This window comes from Rhipicephalus microplus, chromosome 8 (assembly GCF_043290135.1).
Source record: "Rhipicephalus microplus isolate Deutch F79 chromosome 8, USDA_Rmic, whole genome shotgun sequence".
Taxonomy (NCBI): Eukaryota; Metazoa; Arthropoda; class Arachnida; order Ixodida; family Ixodidae; genus Rhipicephalus; species Rhipicephalus microplus.
Genome location: NC_134707.1, coordinates 1,994,265 through 2,015,896, shown reverse-complemented (window position 1 = coordinate 2,015,896; position 21,632 = coordinate 1,994,265). Strand labels below are relative to the sequence as shown.

At 44.9% G+C, this 21,632-nt stretch overlaps 1 protein-coding gene and 2 pseudogenes across 12 annotated transcripts in view; all 3 read right to left on the bottom strand.

The window, feature by feature from the left end:
* Window positions 1-21,632, bottom strand: part of LOC119163941 (Protein associated with topo II related - 1) — a 240,719-nt gene that overhangs the window by 182,109 nt on the left and 36,978 nt on the right. For 10 of the 12 annotated variants that reach the window (XM_037416018.2, XM_037416019.2, XM_037416023.2 and 7 more), the window contains 3 exons: window positions 14,501-14,596; window positions 12,016-12,177; window positions 2,616-2,754 (listed from right to left, as the gene is read on the bottom strand). In XM_037416018.2, the coding sequence (XP_037271915.2) occupies window positions 2,616-2,754; window positions 12,016-12,177; window positions 14,501-14,596 (397 nt within the window). The remainder of the gene's footprint in view (window positions 1-2,615; window positions 2,755-12,015; window positions 12,178-14,500; window positions 14,597-21,632) is intronic. The other 2 variants (XM_037416020.2, XM_037416021.2) reach the window with 1 other exon arrangement.
* Window positions 6,831-8,013, bottom strand: LOC142768764 (uncharacterized; annotated as a pseudogene).
* On the bottom strand, window positions 9,794-10,868 carry LOC142768765 (uncharacterized; annotated as a pseudogene).

The window sequence follows — 21,632 nt, the reverse complement described above, 5'->3', positions numbered from 1 at the left end:
CACGCAACCTTCCTCTTCAACGGCTAAAAAGTTGGATGCCATGTTCACCTCCCAGTTATCCAACGACCGCGTTATGGCAATTTTTCCATCGCTGCTTATTACGGTGTCATAGGACCCTCTTCCTTCTTTTTTCAATTCTTTTTCCGATCTCAGTGGGCACTTTTGTGTTCTGTTGATGCAGGTGGTGCTGGCAGCATAAATCTTTTTCTTATCTAGTTCTCAAAGCACAGTCAAAGATGTAAAGAAATTGTCAACAAAACATCTTGTGCCCAAGTCCATGAGGAATTCTTGACGTAAAATGAAGAACCAGAGCACTTGTGATGCCGAATTCCTTTTTTTGGTCTTGGTTCAGGCATGTAGTGGAACCTTGGTAAATTATAAAATCATATATGATGCCGGAAGCTCCGCACCACATATACACTTGGCTGCCCCATGGCTTTGGTTTGCCGTTCACGTATTGTTTCATGTCCAGTTTACCTTTGAATGGTATTATTTGTTGATCAATGCATAATCTTTCTTCCAACGTAATATTGTGGTATCTTTGTTGGAAGGAAGTGAGCAGCAGTCTCACTTTCCAAAGGCGATCACTTGAATCATTCTCTCTGGTGACGTCGACAATTCGGAGGCAGTTGGGAAGTTTTTCAAAGCGGTTCCTTGACATATCCACTCTTGCGAACATTTCTGTTTTCAGAACGGGCTTCCAGTAGAGACGCAGACGGGGATATTTGACAAACGCCCATCAGCAAATGGAGAGACATAAGTTCCCTTACTTCTTCATTTGTCTGGACCGATCTGCCTTCTTTGAATATAGAATACATGTTCGTTTTGTCAGCCAGTTCAGCAAATATGCTCTTGGGCATGTAGTGTGAGAAATACTCGTACGGAGTTGGCAGCTCACCCAGAAAAGGTTCATTTTCATTGGAAACACCACTGAAATCAGTTGACGGCTTCTCAAAAGCTTTCCGGCACCATGATGTTTCTTTACACGCCTGTTCGTCATCTGACTCATCTGACACTTCCCGCGTTTCTAAGACGCAGTTACTGCTCCCAGCCTCTTCAAAAATGAAGTCATCATCTTCCTCATCTTCTGTATCCCCCGACGTCTGATAGGTTGCCATTGTCCAACTGAGCGAACATTTGATCCGCGTCTTCCAGCGGCACTAATCGGGGCCTATGGTCTCTCGTCACCCAGTAGAAGAACTGAGGTTTCATCCCAGCACCTGAAAAATAGACAAAAACAGCTGTACGGCCACGAGACGCCACACCATCACCAGTGAAACACGGCAACCACCGAGCCCTCGTGTACTCAAATGAGGACAGATGCTCTTATGCATGCGATCACTGAAATACGCATTCCCTGAGAATGTCTGCAGTGATTATATCTTCTATGTAGAGCTAAAAACATTCTGTTAAATTTTTATTGCAACATCAACAGCCGCTTGCGAGTAAAAATATATAAAAATGCACACTTACTTGGCCCAGCGCCTACCTCGTTGTCTTCCATTTTTGTTGTTCGCGTTGCTGCTCTGACGAACGCGATAGTGCGAGAAGTGATGTCGATGCCATTTGGGATGCTTTGCAGGTTATACAAGTTAGGTTTAAGTTTCTCTTTCCTTTAAAGGCATCAGAAACACCTTTTTTGGTCCTGTCCTTGTCTGAGGATGCCAGGGCCCAAATGATTAAAAAAGGGCCTTGCAACACTTTTTTGAGTATGGTCTGAAAACGCTGCCCATCGGTGGTCGAGGCTACGCAGCACACGGGAGCCATATTTTAAAGTACAGCACGCGGCCTGCAATTCACAAGAAATTTTCAAAGCCAGCTGAAAATCACTCTCTCCTATCGGCAAATGACGCCACAAGCTCACAAATCACTCGTATCAGCCATTGGCTGATTTGAGCATGGGTTGCTCGGTCGTTATTGGGGCAGCCGCAGGAAAGCGCCACTTGTCCACGCGTACGTGCGCGATCGCACTGAAAAGCCATGTATACGAAGAAAAGAGAGAGAGAAAAAAAAGTACTCAAGGTCACGAGGCTTGCGTGACATTTTCCTTCCCGGTGCCACCCCTCCCTGCTTAGCTTTCAGCAATTTCGTCAGGACGAGAAGAGAGAATGCAATTGGAGCATGCTACAAATCTTTGGAACTCCACTAGTACTGGACGAATTCTAAAAGTTTTTACGGCAGTGAATTCGTGAGGCAATAAGCTGCTTTAGTGAATCTATTACATGGCTACTTGAACAAGGGTTGCAGGGCCCGATTAAATGAACATATTACACTCAAATTGATTCATCATTTTGTAAGCTTAACAGCTTGTTAGTACGGCTTATATGCTCTAGGTATAATAAATTTTAAAATGTTACATATTTTAGAGGTTATCACTCGAATCTTATTGAAAGTCAAATCCTGCTACTACTCAAAGTTGTTTAGACTTCCTATGAACGAAAAAAAAAAAGGCATTTGCATAGAGGCCTTATTTCAGTTTAAAAAAAATATTGTGCAAGTTAGTTACGTCATGATAAATATGCCCATTTTTCTTTATATGTTTGTTTATTTCGAAGTTCTTCTTTGAACTTCGTATCAACGAGAGGCAACTGCACAACAAAAGTGCCAGGACGTACCGAAGCTAGGCGAGTAATTACCCGGTGACATGCAGCCATGGACAAGCCCGGGTGTCCTGGCAGGGGGGGACATATCCAGCTGGCTGGGCTTTGCTGGCACACCACTGGTTGGTGGTGGTGGTGGGTACGCTGGCCGGCCCTGGAACAGAACAGAGCTCTTGAAGAAATTTTTCCTTCTTTCAGGACAAACAGCTGTTCCAGATAGTACGTCAACAAGATCAGTTGTCAAATACCTATGGCAAAGTTAAAGGAGCAACGACATCAAATTTTAAAATCGAGATGAGCCCTTCATTCGATTGCTCGGTGTGTGTAGATACTATAGGCCAAATTTAAATCGCGTCTGTTGTGTGCAAGCGATTCCATTCTGATGGCAAACAGCGTACAGGAGCTTAACAGAAAATAGAATGTCCCTGCAACATCGACACAAGTGCTACGTGTTCGATGTGATACATTTCAAGCATACCATCCTGAGTGATGATGCTCTAGTAGCGATGACGTCTATGATCCAAGTGTGCTTATCGTTGCACCAAATGCCGCCAAAGCCTAGAAACGCACTCACTCGTCATGTCTGATCTTCGTCGCACCACTTTGAACGATTTCATAAAGTTGTCAAAATTCAAACCACCCATGAAAGATCGGCGAAAGAAAAGAGCACGATTCAATGCGCTTTCGTCAGTCGGCATGTCGGGAAACTGTTGTGAGTTCCAGTTGTCTGATTCCAAGCGCAGAAAAAGCGCAATGAGGGTATCTTTTCATTACACGTTTGTTACATGCCAACACAACCACAAACTAATTAAGTGTAGAAGCATACTAACAGGTATCGCTAACAAGTAACACGCAGGCATTGTTTATAGTGAATTTCAATTCATCCACATACTTCTTTACGTGCGCATAATACCGGGCGCCTGCCCCTGCCATTGAGAGAGGCCAGATAGATGGGGCCATTTGGAGACGCAAAGAAGAACGAAGAACCTGGCAAGCAGGGAACGTATTCTATTTACCCGCTGATGTGCATTTCCTATACCGATATTCCATTGACTCTTTTGTGTACACCTGAATACTGTGCACGCCAAAATTCCGATATAGCTATTTAGACGCACGAGCGAGCAAGGCCGAAGCGTGCATCCTCAGGCACCACATGCATCCACATTGCTGCTCGGAACGGCGTTCATTTTGGACTCGTTGTTCTGCAAAGGGTCAATCAAAGCAAAAATAATTCACGACATGGCAAATCACAGCGATTCCAAGCTACAGACTGTCGTATTCAATTGTTGTCGACACTTTGTACAGCCATGATGGCTATGCAGGTGACAAGGCATGACTGAATGTGTGTACCTAGCAGATGAAATGTTTGCGAATCAGTTGAGCCTGACATCGCTCTTTTCTGTGGAGAAGTGGTCAGCTGTCGCGCGATTCGGAGGCGACAGCGAGGTAGTACCATTGGCAGTGTTTCCAGTACTAAAAATGCCAGGATTGCCGGCCATTTTGAACTGTGCTAGATACCAGAGATATAAATCAATAAAAGTGATATTTATTCATCCTTCAGTTGCGTTATATGTCACGAAACGCTACTAGGGGGTCGATAGCTACTCGATGCTTAGATCTTGACATGAGTAAATTTGATGTCAGCGCTCCCTTAAACATTACCAAAATGTTGCTTGCCTTTCGCATGATAAAAATTTTTCCTTCGGAATATTCAAGTGACATAATCAGACACAGTGCGAAACAATTCACTGAAATAGAGCTGTTAAGGAAAAAAAAGGGGGAAGCTGGACCTATATTAAAAAATGTAGAAAAAGAAATCACAACATGCAATTTTATGGAACACTGACAACACATGACACTTCTTGATGCTATTAGCTAAACAAAAAAAATTATAACATGAAAGTGCACTTTCAGTCGCACCAGAAGTGGCATGTTGTCATAGTCAACATAAAACAGCACTGGAAATCCATGAAATACACTGTGACAAGCCCCTCCTGCCAACACCATATTCTTCATGATTCGTGCACTTCAAAAAAATTTCAAAATAAAGGTAACACGGCAGCAAGCTTGCAATCACACCTGATGAATGCTTTCATATTCCAACTATGAGGCACTGTCTGTAAATGCATTAAATTTTGTAGGGGTGCTAACGTTCCCTGTAAAGTCATTTGCACCTCATGGCGCACGTGTTTTGTGTCTCGGCCACAATCAGCTGTGGTGCAACAGCCAAAGTACAATTTGGAGTAATTTTTGAAGCAGCAAAATGTTACTTTTGAAATACTAAATTGTAAATTTGCAGCAGGTTACAGAGAAAAACAAGCATTTTTTAATCATAAATACCAAATTTGGAGTAGTATAAAAAGAAGGCTTGGATTTAGAAAAAATATATCAAAAGGTTCTAAGATTATCTAAATGGTCCCCAGTCATTCGGGCACGGTTTACACAAGGCAGCGTTACACATGTAATGGTGCGGTAGCAGAAATAGAAAGAAAGTAGCGGTGCGACATTACCATAACAAAATTACAAATTGTTGCTGTTGCGGTCATCTTCGCCAGTGACACTGATCTTTATTTATTTTTTATTTTTTTATATGGCAAAGCACTCACCACACCATTGCCAAGCACAGTACGCGCTCGTTGGTTACTCAGCAGTCAACGGTGCGGTGATTTTTTGTTACACCATCGCAGTCTTTATAGTTTGCCTAACAGCTTTCCTGTTGAAACATATATGTAGTCGCATATTGAGGTATGCACACAAACACCACCTTAACAAGAATCATGAACTGTGTCGACGTGGCGTAAGATTCATGCATGATCCAAAATACGACGTTTGATATGGACGGGAAAATTTATTTGAACGCGGTGGCGTCCGTTGTGCAGCCCATGCGTGTCGCTAGGTTGATGATAAAACTCTCGACTGAATTTGGTGTTGCGCATGGAAATTGCCGTTTAGGAGCGGCTTGGCGCAGAAGGTCAAATTGGCGCAGCGTGGAGCAATTGGCGCAGCCCTTCCACCCCTGAATCGAGTTCAGCGTTGTTCTGTTCCTGGACAGATTGACAAAAGGCGATTCCGAATAGGTATAGAGCGTGCCCCCTGATGCTTGTACTGCTCTATAAGCTCAGGCAACTTCGATGCTGCTGCGAAGGGAACCATTCCTCCAGCCACCATTGCAGTTGGGTGGACCTAACATAGCCAGCCAAGCTTGACTTATCCAGCCAAGAGCGATATTAGGGTCGTACATAAAGTTTCATACAATAATATCAAGAGAGGAATCTGGCGCTGTGAGGGTGTACCCCCGTGAAAATTATGAGAAGTACAGGCTTCATATTGGATAGTGTTAGCTAGCGAACTGCCTACAGATCTTTTTTCTACAGTTTCAGTTTTGTTTTTCGCGCAGCGGGTAGTGGGGTGCGGTGAGAAATGCTGGAGCAGTACCTTTGTTGTTCAAAGAGGTTGGAGACCACTAGGTGTCTTGATTTTCTGCGACGTTGGAGCTTTACGAGTCGTATTTGACAATTTAAATGAAGCGTCGTCCACTCACCACGGCGCATAGATGTAGCGTCTCATGCCAGTGCAGGATATTCCATTGAGTTCATGTTTTTTCAAGAGCGCATCTTGCCTAAACCCAGTCGAAACGACTGCAAAATGACAATGAAACAAAGTAGACGCACCATCACGCTCCTTTGACTTCACTTCACGACAAAACGAGAAGTACGCTTGGGGCAGCGTCCCGGCCGACCACTCGGACAGACGCACCTGGCATCGTAGCAGACAAAACGTTGAGTGTGTGTCACTTAATACTGTACTGTTATTTCCATAAATAGGTAATGCATATTTTTGAGGGCAAGACAAGTTCGTTTGTTCTCAAGTGTTGTAAAAAATAATTCATTATATCTTAGTGCTAAATCTGAAACGCAATGGCAGAACAATGCATACCCTGGTAGCTACATTTGTCCAGGTTTCACTTGTCTCGTGGTCACGGAAATATTTAGCAACAAGATTTACATACAAAAGAGTGAAGCAATTTTCAATTAAATATAACTTCATATCACTTTGTTCAACATTCGGCAAACAAGCGTCGCAAATCTCAAGAACGCAATACATCCAAAGCAGATCCGAAGCCTGTACTTCCCATCATTCCAAGGGCCCCTAACTTTATGCTGTGGAAAATTTGGAATTCTGAAATTCCAGATAGAGAAATCTGCGAAATTCCGCAGCAACTCTAAACATGCAAAATTCTGTGGCAATAATAAACAAATGCAAGAAGGCACACGTAACAACTTATTTATCACACTTTCAGGCTCGCAACATGCCCGCAATAATTAAAATTGGAGAAAGCTGTTGTGGCACAGCATCAGATGGTGCTTGGTGCTCTCTTCACTAAGAGAGTTACGCTTGTGGGAAACAATGTCACCATAGCGACTAAATGATCTCTCTGCATCAACAGAATTGATTGGTATCAACAAGTATTTCAAGGCGATTGATGAAAGGGTTGGAGTAAGCTGCTCCATCCCTGCCCAGGAAGCCAGCATATTGAAGTCTGCTCCTGGACTTTGTTGCTTGGACACAAATGGAGCCAGGTCCCTGTCACTGGTCTTCAGTTCTTGTGCAGTCTTCAGGTAAATCTGCCATTCGGCAGCTAGAGCAAGTGATTTTTTGCAAGCTGAAGCATGCCTGTCAACTCTGTCCTCTTTTGTGGAAGACACCAAACTTGCAGAGGATCCAAGCACCTAACATCCTTAAAGAATTGCCACGTATTGGACTTCTCCAAATATACCTGTTCTTTGTTAGCCGCTTTGGTCATTGCAGCCTTTATCTTGCTTTCAATTTGATTGGCCTCATTATGCGCAACATTTTCTCTCTTCAGCTGTGTTGCAAAATCCTCCTTTGAAGCTGCTTCAAGGTACCCCCAAAGCGTAAACAATGCATTGTAGGCTTTGTGGCAGGCTACGCACTGACCTTCTGCTGCTTTCAGCAAACTGGAAACTTTTTTCCCAAATACCGCAATGCACCGCATGCTGTACCTGAGCTCAGTCGAATTTTCACTAAGCAGTTTCAGAAGAAAATCAACACACGCTGCTTCACCATACTTCTGGTGGACTTGCTGAAGCAATGAAGGATAGTGCTCGAAGTAGGCGGAATGTTGTTCCACAACCTCAATCCATGAATTCCACTTTCTTTGGACAGGTGCTGGCGGTGCTTTGGCACACTGAACTCCGCACTCTTCCAGATGCGATTTGTAGAAAGCTCTCTTTCTACTCGACAGGCGGAAGGCCTTCTTCATACAGTCGAACCGGGGTATATCGAACTCACCAAAAAACGTTTATTAGTTCGATATATGGCATAATTCGATATAGACCCAATGTAGGTTTTGACACAAAAGCACATAACAATCTTGAAGAAAAGTACTTTATTAATATGGTGGCTTACTTGCGTGCCTTACTGTGGATCAAAATAGTCTCGGATTGTTTTCTGTGTCAATGACTTCGCTGCCTGCGACAACACGCACGCCTCCACGTTGTCCATTGAGTCGGAGCAGCTGAGGCCGCAACCTTCCACATTCAAGCAATAGCGCCGGACGAACGCAAGTGCACAAATCACTTCGGAGTATGTAGGCAATGGGCTGTCGTCGATTTCCATATTGCTGTTGCTTTGGCTCGTGGTCAGCACGACGTCTGCAATGTAATCCTTATCCTGTAATTGGCCCATGATGAGGACATCATCGTCCGCACTGACGAACTCGTCGAATGTCGATCCGTCGATAGCACCCGGGAACTCTGCCAGCTCGTTCCAAACTTCGGCGGAAACACCTGCGGTGTCTTCAGTGTTGTCAGAATTTGGGGTGTCATCACCAGGCATGCGAAAGCCGGCATGCCTAAAGCAGTTCTGGATCGCCTCCTTCTTGACATCTGCCCACGATCTACTCAACATAGAAATAGCTCCGAGCAAGTCGATCTTAAGCTCCCTGCCGACACGAAGGTTCTACAGCAGCCTCTCCACCAGGCGCTTCCGATAGCCGGCTTTCATTGCGCGTATAATGCCTTGATCCAGTGGTTGCAGTACAAACGTAGTGTTCGGGGGCAAAAAACGCAGCTCGATGTTGCTGAAGGTCGTACCGCCGTGGTGCGATGAACAATTGTGCACGAGCAGGCACACCTTGCGATTTTCGTCTACCAAATCATCATTCCACGACGATAGCCATCTGCTGAAAAACTCCCAGGTGATCCCAAGTGATTTCGAAAACACCGCAGTGCCGTGCTTTTCCCGATAACCAGAGGTCGAAGCTTTTTCAATCCGTCTAAATTAGCTGCCAACAACACAGACACAAGAGGTTTGTTTGCCTTGCCGCTGCTTGTCTTGTCGCCACGACACGCAAGTGTCTTGTTTGGCAACATTTCCCAAAATAGAGCGGTTTCATCCGCATTGAAGATATCTTGGGCTCTATATCTTGCTGCGATATCTCGCCAGTTTTCCTCGAGCCATTTTTCTACGCTGTCCAGGTCCGCCGCTCTGCTTTCACCTGTAACAGCTTTGCCAACGATGTCGTGCTGTTTTTTGAACCGCTGAAGCCAGCCTGAACCGCCTTGGAAATCATTCCTGCCAAGCAGAAAAGCAAGGTCCTTGGCTTTCTGCTCGATCATAGGGCCGGACAACGGGATGTTTTTCGACCGAACGTCCACAAACCACTCGTAAAAGGCCGCTTCAACATCTTCGTACACAGCAGGGCGCACACGTCGGGCTCCACAGGCACCTGGCCTTTTGTCGGACTTGGCCCTGACGTCTGCCTTGTTCTTCAGGATAGTAACTCAAGGTGCTCCTTGGAATTTTGTACGCGGCGGCGGCGTCTGACTTCTTTTCACCGCGCTCAACCCGTTTGATAATTTCGAGTTTCGCGGTGAACGGCAAATTTTGCCTCTTTGCACAAGCCATGATGACAGCGCGCCAATACAGTTCACAGAGCACCAACAGGGAACACCACAGACCATGCTGAATCGGCAGCAGCAGGCACACAAGCATAAAGAAAGAAAAAATGGCGCTCACTTCTACCGCCTCCGCGCCTCGGAGAAAGCACGACGGCCTCTGATTGGCTGTAAGCGCTGCGAGCGGGCCAGGATCATTTCTTGGAGGGGGGTGTTCGCCCGCGCACAACTGGGTCTAACCAACTTTTTCTAGAGTGGCTCCAGCAGTTTTCCCCGCCCCCGCGAGGGACAGCCAACTTGCTGGGGCACTTTTGAGGCACATGGAGTTTGATATATCAGTTGTCGTTGCTATTTTCGTTCGATAATACAGTAACTTTTGCTATATATTCTCAATGTAAACTTACCGTGTTTAGGAATTGTTCGATATACGGGATAATTTGATATAAACGGGTTCGATATAGTCGGGCTCGACTGTACAAGCGACAAACTTGTTCACTAAGGGAAAAGATGCCTGCAGTGTGCTGCCAACAATGTTCACTGTATGCGCTACACACGTAATGTGAACAGCACCTTCATAAAGTGGCTTTATGTACTCCTTAAAGGACTTCACCATTTAAGTGGCGTTATCGCTAACAAAGCCCGATACATCCTCAAATTCAACTCCATACCTCGTGAGTGTTCTTATCACGATGCGTACAATGACAAATGCGTTCACTTCATGCACGAATTTCACTTCCACGAGTACAGGTTGTAGTGCAGCATTCAGCGTTCCGGCCGACAAAACGAACAACACGTTCACAACCGATTTTGATCGGTGGTCGGTGGTTTCGTCTATAATTACAGAAACTGTGGTGCCTTGAAACATAGCTATCAAATTTGCCTCACGCTTCTCGAACAATTCTGGAAGTCGTCGGCGGAGCGCATCAGATCCAGGCACCGATCCACCATTCCGAACGTGTGTCTACAGAAACGTTCTCAGTTTCGGATTGTCCACCTTCTCAAGAGAAATATTTGCGGATATCAATGCATCCAAGAACTTGAGCACAACATGGTTCCTCACTTCACTAGCCGTGATTGCGGATACCAGCATTTTTTGCCGGGCTTGTGCAAGCCCGGCAAAAAAGCACACCTCCATCTTCGTAAAACTCCACGTGCTTGTATTCTCGAGCGCGTTCCCTGGCAGTCTTTTTACTTAAATGTGACCCTGAAGGCGCCATGTCTATTCACGCATCGATCTTCAAACAAAGCTAGGGTGGCTAGAACGACCAAAGCAAACAAGAACAAGGCACATGGCACACGTGCAGACGCGAAAGCGAGTACGTTGGATCGATAAGTGAATACGGCTACTTACGGCTACCGTTAAGCCTTGTTATCAGTGACGGCTTAAATTTTTCCTACTACTAAAAGACGATAAAGCAACATGAATAATTTTTCTATTAACTGATAAAGTATACGAGCGCATTGATTCGCCGACATCTAATGCGAATTTTTTTCTTTTGTGGAAAAAAAAAAAAGAGTACAAAGAGATTGCCTCCGCATTTCCATCAAGTACGAAACCGGAACCGCCTTCGCGTCAGCGCGTTGTGAGCAAGGAGGGTGGTTGCGAGCATGGTTGCAAGTTCGTCACACAGCCCGTTTCGCGCTAGACTAGTCATATCTGTTCTCAAAGAAGTGCCTCGCCCATTTTATAATCAAAGCTCATACCAAAAACAAGTTATTTCACACGCTACAGCGATGTCAATTTTTTATTAAGTGCCCGAAAACCTGTTAGCTGGCATTGCAAACAAACTAACGACTTTTCGCATTCCTGTGAAGAAAAAAACGTAATTGCATGATTTTTCGCAGAATCGCGAAAAGCTAGGGGCCTTAATCATTCCCATGGGGGTACACGCGCTGCTGAAGGAGCCCACGTAGACACTAGCTCCCAATTCTCCTCTAGGTATTATTGTATGAAACTCTATGTGATCCTATAACAGAAGTTCAGTCATTTAAAATTGCAGAGTGCACTGATCTTTGATCAAGACTAAATGGATCCGAACATCAAAATAAAAGCAACTGAAGTAACACGAGTCACTGCCATATGCTTACTGCAAAATGCAACTACTTTTATATACAGTAGACGCTCGTTAAACAGGATTTGAAGAGACCCAGGAAATATGTTCCACTAAGAAGGAGCTTTTTTTTTATTGAGAGATGAAAAAAAAAAGTGCAGAACAACACTACTAAACCAATCATAGCATAGAAATTTGTTCTATTTAGGCAGCAATTGCATTAAACAGATTTCCATTTACCAAGAGCCTACTTCTACTGAATGCCCCTAAGCATCACAGGTCAATTCATCTATTATAAGACTAAGGCCTCTCCAAGTGATTTCCAATTGCCTGTTATAAGGCAATTTTGCGAATTCCGCCGAGTAGATCACACAAGCCAATTGTGTTTGGGTCTTTCCTTGTCATAACAAAAAAAAATTGAGAGATCTTAAGGAATGGACCTACTGGGTTGAAACGGTACTGCTGGGCACTGAAAGCGGCAGCAGGCAGTGTTCCTCCTCCAGTGCCATGCTCAGCCGATGATCCCCGGTGACCGGGAGGAGTGCTCCTACATGGGTATCCGGCCACCTCGTGTTCAGCATGGCCCGCCACCCAGCCCCTGCCTCTCTGCAAGAAAAGTCCACACATTGCCTACAGAACTGCAACCCAATGATACTTCTTAGTGCAGAATAATAGAGATACACTGTAACAGTGGGTTCAACAAGCATGTAGTAGAGAGGGCTACATAGGTCAATGCATCGCAACAAACCAGCTCGGCAGCATTGGCCGTGCTGTCACATGATTTTGCCATAAATGCCAGTCAACAATCACAAAATTATAGTTTGGCCCCTCAACGAAACTGGGAACGCTCTACATATCCACATCAAAACAACTGCCACGAGCATGGTTTGGGTGAACAGAGCACAAAGCCCAGTCCCAATTTCTACACAGCACGAGCCTACAGGAAGCTGTCAGGGATCCTGCTTGGTAGAAGAAAGTAGGCTCCTATGTCACTGCTCCAGACAATACGGCTAGAGTGATTCTACGTGGCACAGTGAAATATAACAAGCAAGCATACATTGTATCATAAGCTTGCCGGACAATACACCCAAGGTACCGTCACGATTATCTATAGAGCTTGAATGTAAACATTTGACAGAAGTCTGCCTGGTTGGGTATGAAACTGGGAGATGATTTAGACTCCAACCAAAAGTTCTGAAGAAACCCGACGTTTCGAAACCAATTTGGTTCCTTCCTCAGGGGTGACTGCAGAACTACGTAGCAGCGGCGTCCTCAAAGCACTCGCGGGGCAGATAATGATCCCCCCCCCCTTAGCTCTCTCTCTCGTTTTGCCGTCGAGCGCAGTCCATGTGTATAAACTGGGGGAAGGGCTCCGAGAGAGTGGTTGATGTAATGGGCTGTCCTCTGCATGTGCCACGACTCAAGCAGTGACCTTCTCCTCCAGTTCGGCTCGCTTTCAAGGATGGCCGTTGCTTCGAAATTTATCCGGTGATCCCACGTCTAAGCATGTCCAGCGAGTGCGCTGCGCTCTTTGTAGAGCTTTCGCACAACGTTGGCGTGTTGCTTCAGTCGTTCCGGTAGGTTTTTCATTTCGCCGATATACGAAGAAGGGCATTCAGCGCATGCAACTTTGTAAACGACACCGGGTGTCCTGTCCATTGTTGGCCAGTCTTTCGGGCGGGGGAGGAGGTGGCCCAGAAAACACGAAGGCACGTGCGCGGTGCGAACCCCTTCTTTCTTGAATATCCGCACCGTCTCGCTAGTTCCCTGAACGTACGGAACCGGTACGCGTTTCAGGAGGCTGCCAATTAAGGTTGATTGGGGTTTTTGTATCCTCTGTTGCTCTGCATGGCAGATGGCGGCTTGAATGAAGTCCTTTAGGTGTCCGTTTTTTCTGAGGTCCGAAATTACGCGGGCCTCTTCTTTCTTTTGCTACGTGTCTTTAGAGCATAAGTTCTTAGCTCTCTGAAGTAGCGTGGTCACAACTGAGGCCTTGTGGCAGGCGGGGTGGGAAGAATCAAATTGAAGGTAGTGGCCAGTGTGCGTTGGCTTTCTGTGAACAGAGAACTTTAGCCCGTTGTGCTTTCTTGCCACCTGGACATCGAGAAAGGGCAGGCAGTGGTCACTTTCACACTCGGTCGTCAATTGTATGGCTGGGTGCACGAAATTTAGGTGCTGTCTGAAGTTTTCAACTTCAGACATCTTCATAACGCAAAAACAATCGTCCATATAACAAAGAAAAAGCTTGGGTCGCGGCGAGAAGGAGCTGAGTGCTTTCTCTTCTATGTACTCCAGTGAGGACAGTGGCTATAGCATCTGCAAACAAAGAGCTTTGCGTTGAACCTATGGTTTTATTGTTAAGGTAAGTCTTGATCAGTACTTGAAAGTTTGTAGTTGCTGGCTTGAGAATCCCGATTTGCGACCATTTAGTTTCCTTCTTCTCTCTGCACGTGTTCGCGAAAAATTTTCTCCGCGTAATTATTGCACCGCTTCAACATTTCATCAGTTTTGCGCAAAGAAAGAGCAAAGATTATACAAGTATATACGATAGATTGTTGCAAGTAATTTGTTATTTTGAAGTGCTATTAGGATTGCCAGGTGATCAAATTTTTATTCGTTATTTTGAAACATTCGTTGCTCTGAAATCCGTAGTAATGAAATACTTTTACATTGAATCAATGGACGCTGGGAGAGAAATTTTTATAACATTTCTTAATCTGAAAAAATCATTAATCTGAGGTTCGTTATAACAATATTTCAATGTATTCCTATGCGCTGACATTAAAGCATTAACGTAATACATTGGGCTCACTACTCACTCCCAGGAAAAATGCCAAGCACGTGGCCCTACCTTGGTCGTCATAAAGGTTGAAGAGAGATGCAACCGTATGACAACCAGTTAAAGCAATCGTAATGTGCAAGCACTCACCCCAATCGGCACTGGAGGGCTACCACCGGAATGCAGCATGTCACGTTCGAGTTCTTCCAGCGTGTGCACATTGGGCGGCAAAGACGATCTTCGAGGCTGCACAAGAGAGAATAACCATTCACCCACTGCAACAAGGGTGAACAGGAACCTGTGTGTGTTCAAGACTCAACGTTATCACACCATTTACAGCACAATTTAAGCAAAGCACCTCGCATGACGGGAGCCACGAGCAATGAAATGTTTTCCTCTATTTAACACTGCTTTTCTTCAACTTGTTTGCCAAATGGCTAAGTTCTCCAGAGATTAATTTCGCCATTTGCCAGCCCATGGGTGGTGACGGAATCGTACTTCCCTGGTAAACCGAAAAGCAAGGGCCAAGAGAATTGTGAATCATCTAAAGCTCTGAAAGCGACCACCAGCATGCATAAAGTGCAGCTCAAGAAGATAGGAGAAGCGGTTATTCTGTATCGAGGAGAAAAGGATTAACTTAGTGATTCATTTTTTTGCTCGTGTGAGTCACATATTTGTACTTTTTTGTATGCCTGTGTGAACATTTTAGTGCTGTGCATTTTACTTTGCTAACTGGTAGACCAAGGGTGCTACAGTGTTGAAATAAAACTTTGTGGTCGGTGGATCAAACTTTATTAAAGTCTCGAGACATGCAACTTTTGCAATGTGGGGTGTTTTTTTTTTTTTTTTTTAATCTCATGCATTAGTGTCAAGGGGTTCAACGCTTCGTTCGAGCAGAAACCATTTAACAGCAAAGTACTGCATGTAATACAAATGGTGGGGACCTTTATTCCAGCCTCTGTGGTTGTCACATGCCCTTCACATTCAGATTCATTTGTTGAAATGGCACTCCGCTGAAACAATTGTGTACACCACTTGTTTTCGTTATTTACATCGACTAGGGGCTAAGATTGAGCGACATTGATCGAGCTTTGAATGAACTGAACCTCCTGCAAGATAAATTTGTCTTCATTTAGGTTCATTTTGCAATGAGCTGCTCCATATGATCACTTTGCTGAAGGCACTACCATGTCATTAAACGCGTCACTTTCTGCAAACCATGTGAAATGTCTAAATTCTTCTTGCTCATGATATGACATAACCGAAATTGAACTTGCACAATATTTCATCCTATTTATGCCAATACGGAGCACTAATGTTTTCAGGATGAGTAGTCATTCAATTACAACTTAATTAGAACTAGTTGTTATAACACATATGAATTAGCTTATTAAAATATTATTTTGGTTGCAATAGACTACCAACTTCCTTCAAATATTGCTATCGATTTGACAGATTTGCACAGTTTGTCGTAAGCGGCATCTGAAAGGGTTTACAGCAAGTAACTGACATTCGAGAGCACGGCCTCTTCACTGTCATAACAAGATTGAATAGCAAGTAACATATCAAAGAGCACGGACTCTTCAATCTCAGAACAAAAATGAATATCTTTTTACGACTGCAGTCATGCACAGTTTATCATAGTCTTGTATAAAATTAGCAAATATTGGTCACACAAGATCACATGGTCTTTTTGCGCAAAAAGGAGGGCCGGAGAATACTCTTAATGACACAGTGTGTGAGCATGCATGGACAACCGAGGAACAAACTTTGCTGAACGCCGCCACGACAGCTAGTACTAAGAACTCAGCAAGGCACCGACTTATTATGGCAAAAGAGGCGTCCTGTACAAATCTCAAGAAGTGCTGTCCTTTTCTTTTGCAGAGGAAGAGGGGAGCTAAAGTTAGGGTGGTACTTCTAGGTTGGATGATGATGATGATGCTCGAATTGCTGGTGGCTAAAAAAACCTCCATTTTTCCCCAAATCAGAGCAACCGAGAACATTTTCAGGCTGGTCATTTTGTTGCAGTGGGTTGCAATTTCAACAAATTTAACAGATGCGGCTCAGTTTGGCACAAAAATAAGAAACTGTATAACACTGGCTCAATTGGTGAAGCTGCCGCACCCCTGTTCAAAGCATGCATCATTTAAACTGGCAATTGTTAGCCTCCCCTCTACAGAAAGCAGGTTCGGGAGAACTACAGCATCATCTGTGAAGCTACAGGTTCACCTCAAAGTCATGCTCCCAGTCCCACGTTTTGAGCAAACTAGGATTATCAACAAAAGCAGAGAACAAACAGCAAGGAAGGTGCTAGAAGCGTATCATATTAGAAGTAACGGGTCCGCTTGGGTTAGATGATGATGCGTGGCGCTTTATGGCGCAAGAGCCAATGGATGGCCAAAGAGCGCCACTTCAATGAGTAGAGATGTGGGCAATGATATGTTGCGCAGCTGTATAGGGGCCTTAAAATTCCTCGCGATAATGTGGGTAAAAACATAAGTATTAAAATCATGACAGTGGCGTGATATGCATAGTGAAAAAGAGTGACAAAGGTTTTGATAATGAAAACGTGTAAAAATATTTTGAACTAGCACAAGTGCCTCATCAGCGCCCTTGTGTCCAAGGGCCGCGAAGCAAATAATGTTAAATGTAGTCACTGCAGCAGCAACCTCTATTAAAAGGTCACGCTACGCATCGCCCGGGTATATGACATGATAAAAGCGAACATCTTCCAAAAAAGCTAGGACCGATTTATGAGTGAACAGTGGTTCCCTACCGACGAACATTGCAGGGTGTAAAGGTATATGTTGTCGGTAGAGTAATGAAAAGTGTTGTTTTCTCAGAGTGTCTAGTTGTTTGCACTGGATTAAATGTGAAGAACTGTTAGTGCTTCACCACATCTGTCACACAATGGTAGATCGCCACCGGACAAAAGATGTGAGTGTGTCGTGTATGTGTGTCCTATCCCGAGCCTCGTTAGTGTTACCTCTGTGTGACGTGATTTTGATACTGGCGGCCAATGGCCAAGGTGTGGCTTAATAACGTGTAGTTTGTTTTGTGTGTGTCTATCCCACTTGCTCTGCCAGTAGTCCCTGAGCTTTCATTTGAGAAATGGCTTAAGATAAAGGGCCGGGATTGATATGGGTGTAGTGGCAGTGCTTTCGTGGACGGATGCAGCAAGCTGATCCGCCATCACGTTGCCTTGGATCTCACGGTGCCCTGGCACCCAGCACACAACTACATGTTGTTTGAGTGTGTAGAGTGTGCATAAAGTGGAGTAAAGTGAGACGAGGACAGGGTTTTTTCGTTTTTTAAGATTGTGCAAAGCCGTAACCACACTGAGGGAGTCCGTATAAATTACTGCTTTTTGTATTTGTAGTTGTTTGATGTGTTTAGCCGCCACAAGTATCGTGTAAGCTTCCCCTGTGAAGATATGTGCCTGGATGTAGAGGGCCAGCATCCGAAAAGGATGGGCCGACAGCAGCGTAGGACACAGAGGAGTTAGACTTAGAAGCATGTGTGAAGAACTCGGGACGTGCGTATTTGTGTTGAAGTTCCAGGAAGTATGTTCGGATATGGGCAATAGGTGCATGTTTTGTAACTTCTAGGAAAGACACATCACTGCCACTGCCACGATGGCGGGTATGCTACAGGAGCCATTAAACTGTGTTCAAGTGACATTCCAGTTTCTTCAGCTAGACCCTTCAGGCGAACTGAGAAGGGCTGCCTCATCGAAGGCCTGTTTTGCAACAGAATGAAGCTCGACAAATCATTAATAGTAGAGTATGAGGGGTGCTTCTTGTCTGCTTTCACCTTAAGAAAAAATACAAAGGACATGTAAGTTCTTTGTAGATGAAGCGACCATTCATTTGACTCAACGTAAAGGCTTTTTACAGGGCTGGTGCGAAAAGCACCCGTAGAAAGGCGGATACCCAAATGGCGCACGGGATCCAGCATCTTCAAAGCACTTTGAGTCGCAGACTGATAAACAACAGCCCCATAATCTAAGCGGGTGCGAATGAGGCTTCTATACATGTTCATGAGAAATTGCCTATCACTACCCCACGTAGTACGTGACAACACTTTTATAACATTCATGGCTTTTAAACATTTTGTTTTTAAATACTTGATGTGTGGTACGAAGGTCAACTTGTTGTCCAAGATTAAGCCTAAGAATTTATGCTCAGCTTTTACAAACAGACGTTGCCCGTTCAGTCCAATGTCAGGTTCCGAGTGCACACCTCTCTTTCGAGAGAACAAGACACACGTGCTTTTTTGTGGGTTCAGCTCGAATCCGTTTTCATCTGCCCATTTGGAGACCTTGTTTAAACCCAACTGAACCTGCCGCTCACATATTGCCAAGTTGCATGACTTGAAGCCAAGCTGAACGTTGTCAACATATGTACAATAGAACATATTGCGGGGGATGGACAGGTGCGAGGAATTCATTTTGATAATAAAAAGTGTACAACTAAGTACACCACCTTGCAGTACTCCCGTCTCCTGGACAAATGTTTGGGAGAGAACACTGCCCACACGGACACGGAATTTCCAATTGGACAAGTAACTCTCGATTATGGAAAACATTCCACCGTGCACACCCAGGTGAGACAAGTCTCTTAATATGCCAAAACACCATGTTGTGTCGTAAGCCTTCTCGATATCGAGAAACACTGAGAGTAAGTATTGTTTGTGGACGAAAGCATCTCGGATCTCTGCCTCAATGCGCACCAGATGGTCGGTGGTGGATCTACCCTCTCGAAACCCGCACTGGAATCGGTCGAGCAGATTGTGTTTTTCGAAGAAATGTAAAAGTCGGCGGTTTATCATCTTTTCAAAACGTTTACAAAGGCAGCTTGTAAATGCAATGGGCCTATAACTCGCAACTGAGGAAGGGTCCTTGCCCTGTTTCGAAATAGGGATAACAATAGCCTCTTTCCAGGAAGCAGGGATGGTGCCAGAAAGCCAGATAGCATTGTATAGAGAGAGTAAAGTTTTTCGCGTTTTGAGCGGCAGGTTTTTTAAAATTTCATACGAGACACGGTCGTAGCCTGGGGCAGAACTACTGCAAGAGTTTAGTGGTGTTTGTAGCTCAGCTAAGTTGAAAGGTTGGTTGTATGGCTTGTGTTTTGTGCACTTGTATTCTAGTTTCTGCTTTTCGATCTTTGCTTTATATCTTTGGAAAGCTTCAGTATAGTGTGACGAGCTAGACAGTTGCTCGTAGTGTGCACCGAGAAAGTTCGCCTGATCTTCCAGGCTGTCACCCTGTGTGTTTACGAGTGGGAGTGAGTGTACTAGTCTTCCTGCTACCCTACGAACCATGTTCCAGACTTTAGCCTCTTGTGTATATGAATTTATCCTTGATAAAAACTTGTGCCAGCTTTCTCTTCTGGCCTGCCGACGCGTTCTTCTGCCTCGAGATTTTATTTTCTTAAGCTCTCAAGGTTTTCCGCTGTCAGCGAGTTCCGCAGCAACCTTGATGCCCTGTTCTGTTCCTTTCGCGCATTCCCGGCACTCAGTGTTCCACCACAGGACGTGTCGTTTGCCGGGCAGTCCAGATGTTTGTGGAATGCACTTGGCTGCTGCGTCAGTAAGAAAAGCCGTGAAGTACTGCACAGCTTCATCTATGCCTAATCGGCATATGTCGGTCCAACTTAAGTGAGTAATCTTTTGAAATTGTTCCCAGTCGGCTTTGTTTACCAGCCATTTGGGAACATGTGGAGGACATTCATATAATATTGGTGTACTCAAAACTAAAGGAAAATGGTCACTTCTGTAGGGATTATTTACAATTTTCCATTGGAGTAGGGGTAGAAGTGAAGGAGATGCAATACTGAGGTCTATGGAGGAGTAAGTTTTGTTTGCAAGGTTATAATATGTTGCCTTTTTCCTATTCAACAGACAAGCACCTGATGAAAAGAGGAACTGTTCAATGAGACGACCTCGTGCATCACATCGACAGTCACCCCATAAACCGCTGTGCGCATTCAGGTCCCCTAGAACCAGATAAGCTTCTGGTAACTCATCTATTAAAGACTGAAAATCATGTTTTTCCAGGCGGTGTTGCGGCGGTATGTATAGAGGGCAGATGGTGATGAGCTTATTCAGTAGAACTGCTCGAACAGCCACTGCCTCTAGGGATATTACTAGTGGTAGATGACTACATGCTACTCCTCGATTAACAATAATGGCTACACCACCAGATGACGCCCCAGCATCATCTCTGTCCTTTCGGAAGACCACATATTGACGCAAAAAATTTGTATTCTTGGATTTTAAGTGTGTTTCCTGTACACACAGCACTTTTGAAGAATGTTTGTGTAGAAGTTCTTGGACATCGTCAAGGTTTCGAAGTAGTCCTCTGACGTACCATTGTATAATTTGTGTCTCCATTATGGGAGTAAAGAAGTGCTGTGTGTACGAAATGAGTGTGGCTGGTGTCTAAAGAGAGAAGTGACTTATCTTACAGAGCCTTTAGAAGGCCCTGTAATTACCGTTTTGTCTTCTTTATAGCGGTTGAGGGAACCCCGCTGCTCCTTTGGCGCCGGTGCAGTTGATGTGTCCATCGCCTCAGGAGAGACGACAGACAATGTCATTTTCGTTGTAGGCTTCGTCGTGACAGACGGAGCCTTCGACCTCACCGGGCTCGAGGTCGACGGGACCTCTTTAGTTTGTGTGGTGCACTGGCTGCTGCCAGGGTTCACAGGGGCCTTCGGTGGGGCTGTATTCAAGGAGGGTGGGGCAGCCGAGGCTGCTCCCCCCATGGGGGCTTGTGGCATTTGCCTCGGCACGCTGGGCATGGTCCAAGGCATTGCCGAAAACCAAAGTGGTGCTGACCAACCTCGCACCACTTCGGCATACGATGTGTTCCCAGCAAAATGCGGGGAAACGCGCTGCCGCGCTTCACGAAAGCTTATGTTCAATTTAAACTTTGTAATTATAATTTAATTTCTTTTTCCCTTTTCCAGGCCATGCATGACCCGGAATATGCAGGATGGTCACCCTCACAGTTTGCGCAGTGGACTTGTAGCTGACAGTCATCGTCAGCGGTATGACCTTTGGTGCCGCAATTCGCGCAGGTAAGCTGTCCTCGGCAGCTCTGGGAGCCGTGCCCGAATTTCTGACACTTGAAGCAGCGCCGCTGGTTGGGTATGTATGGTCTGACTGGCAGTTTAAGATATCCTGTTGCTATTTCAGTGGGGAGAGTGCTAGATGCGAAAGTGAGAATGATGTGTTTCATTGGGATTTCTTTATTTTGATACGCTGCACCTGAATGACATTT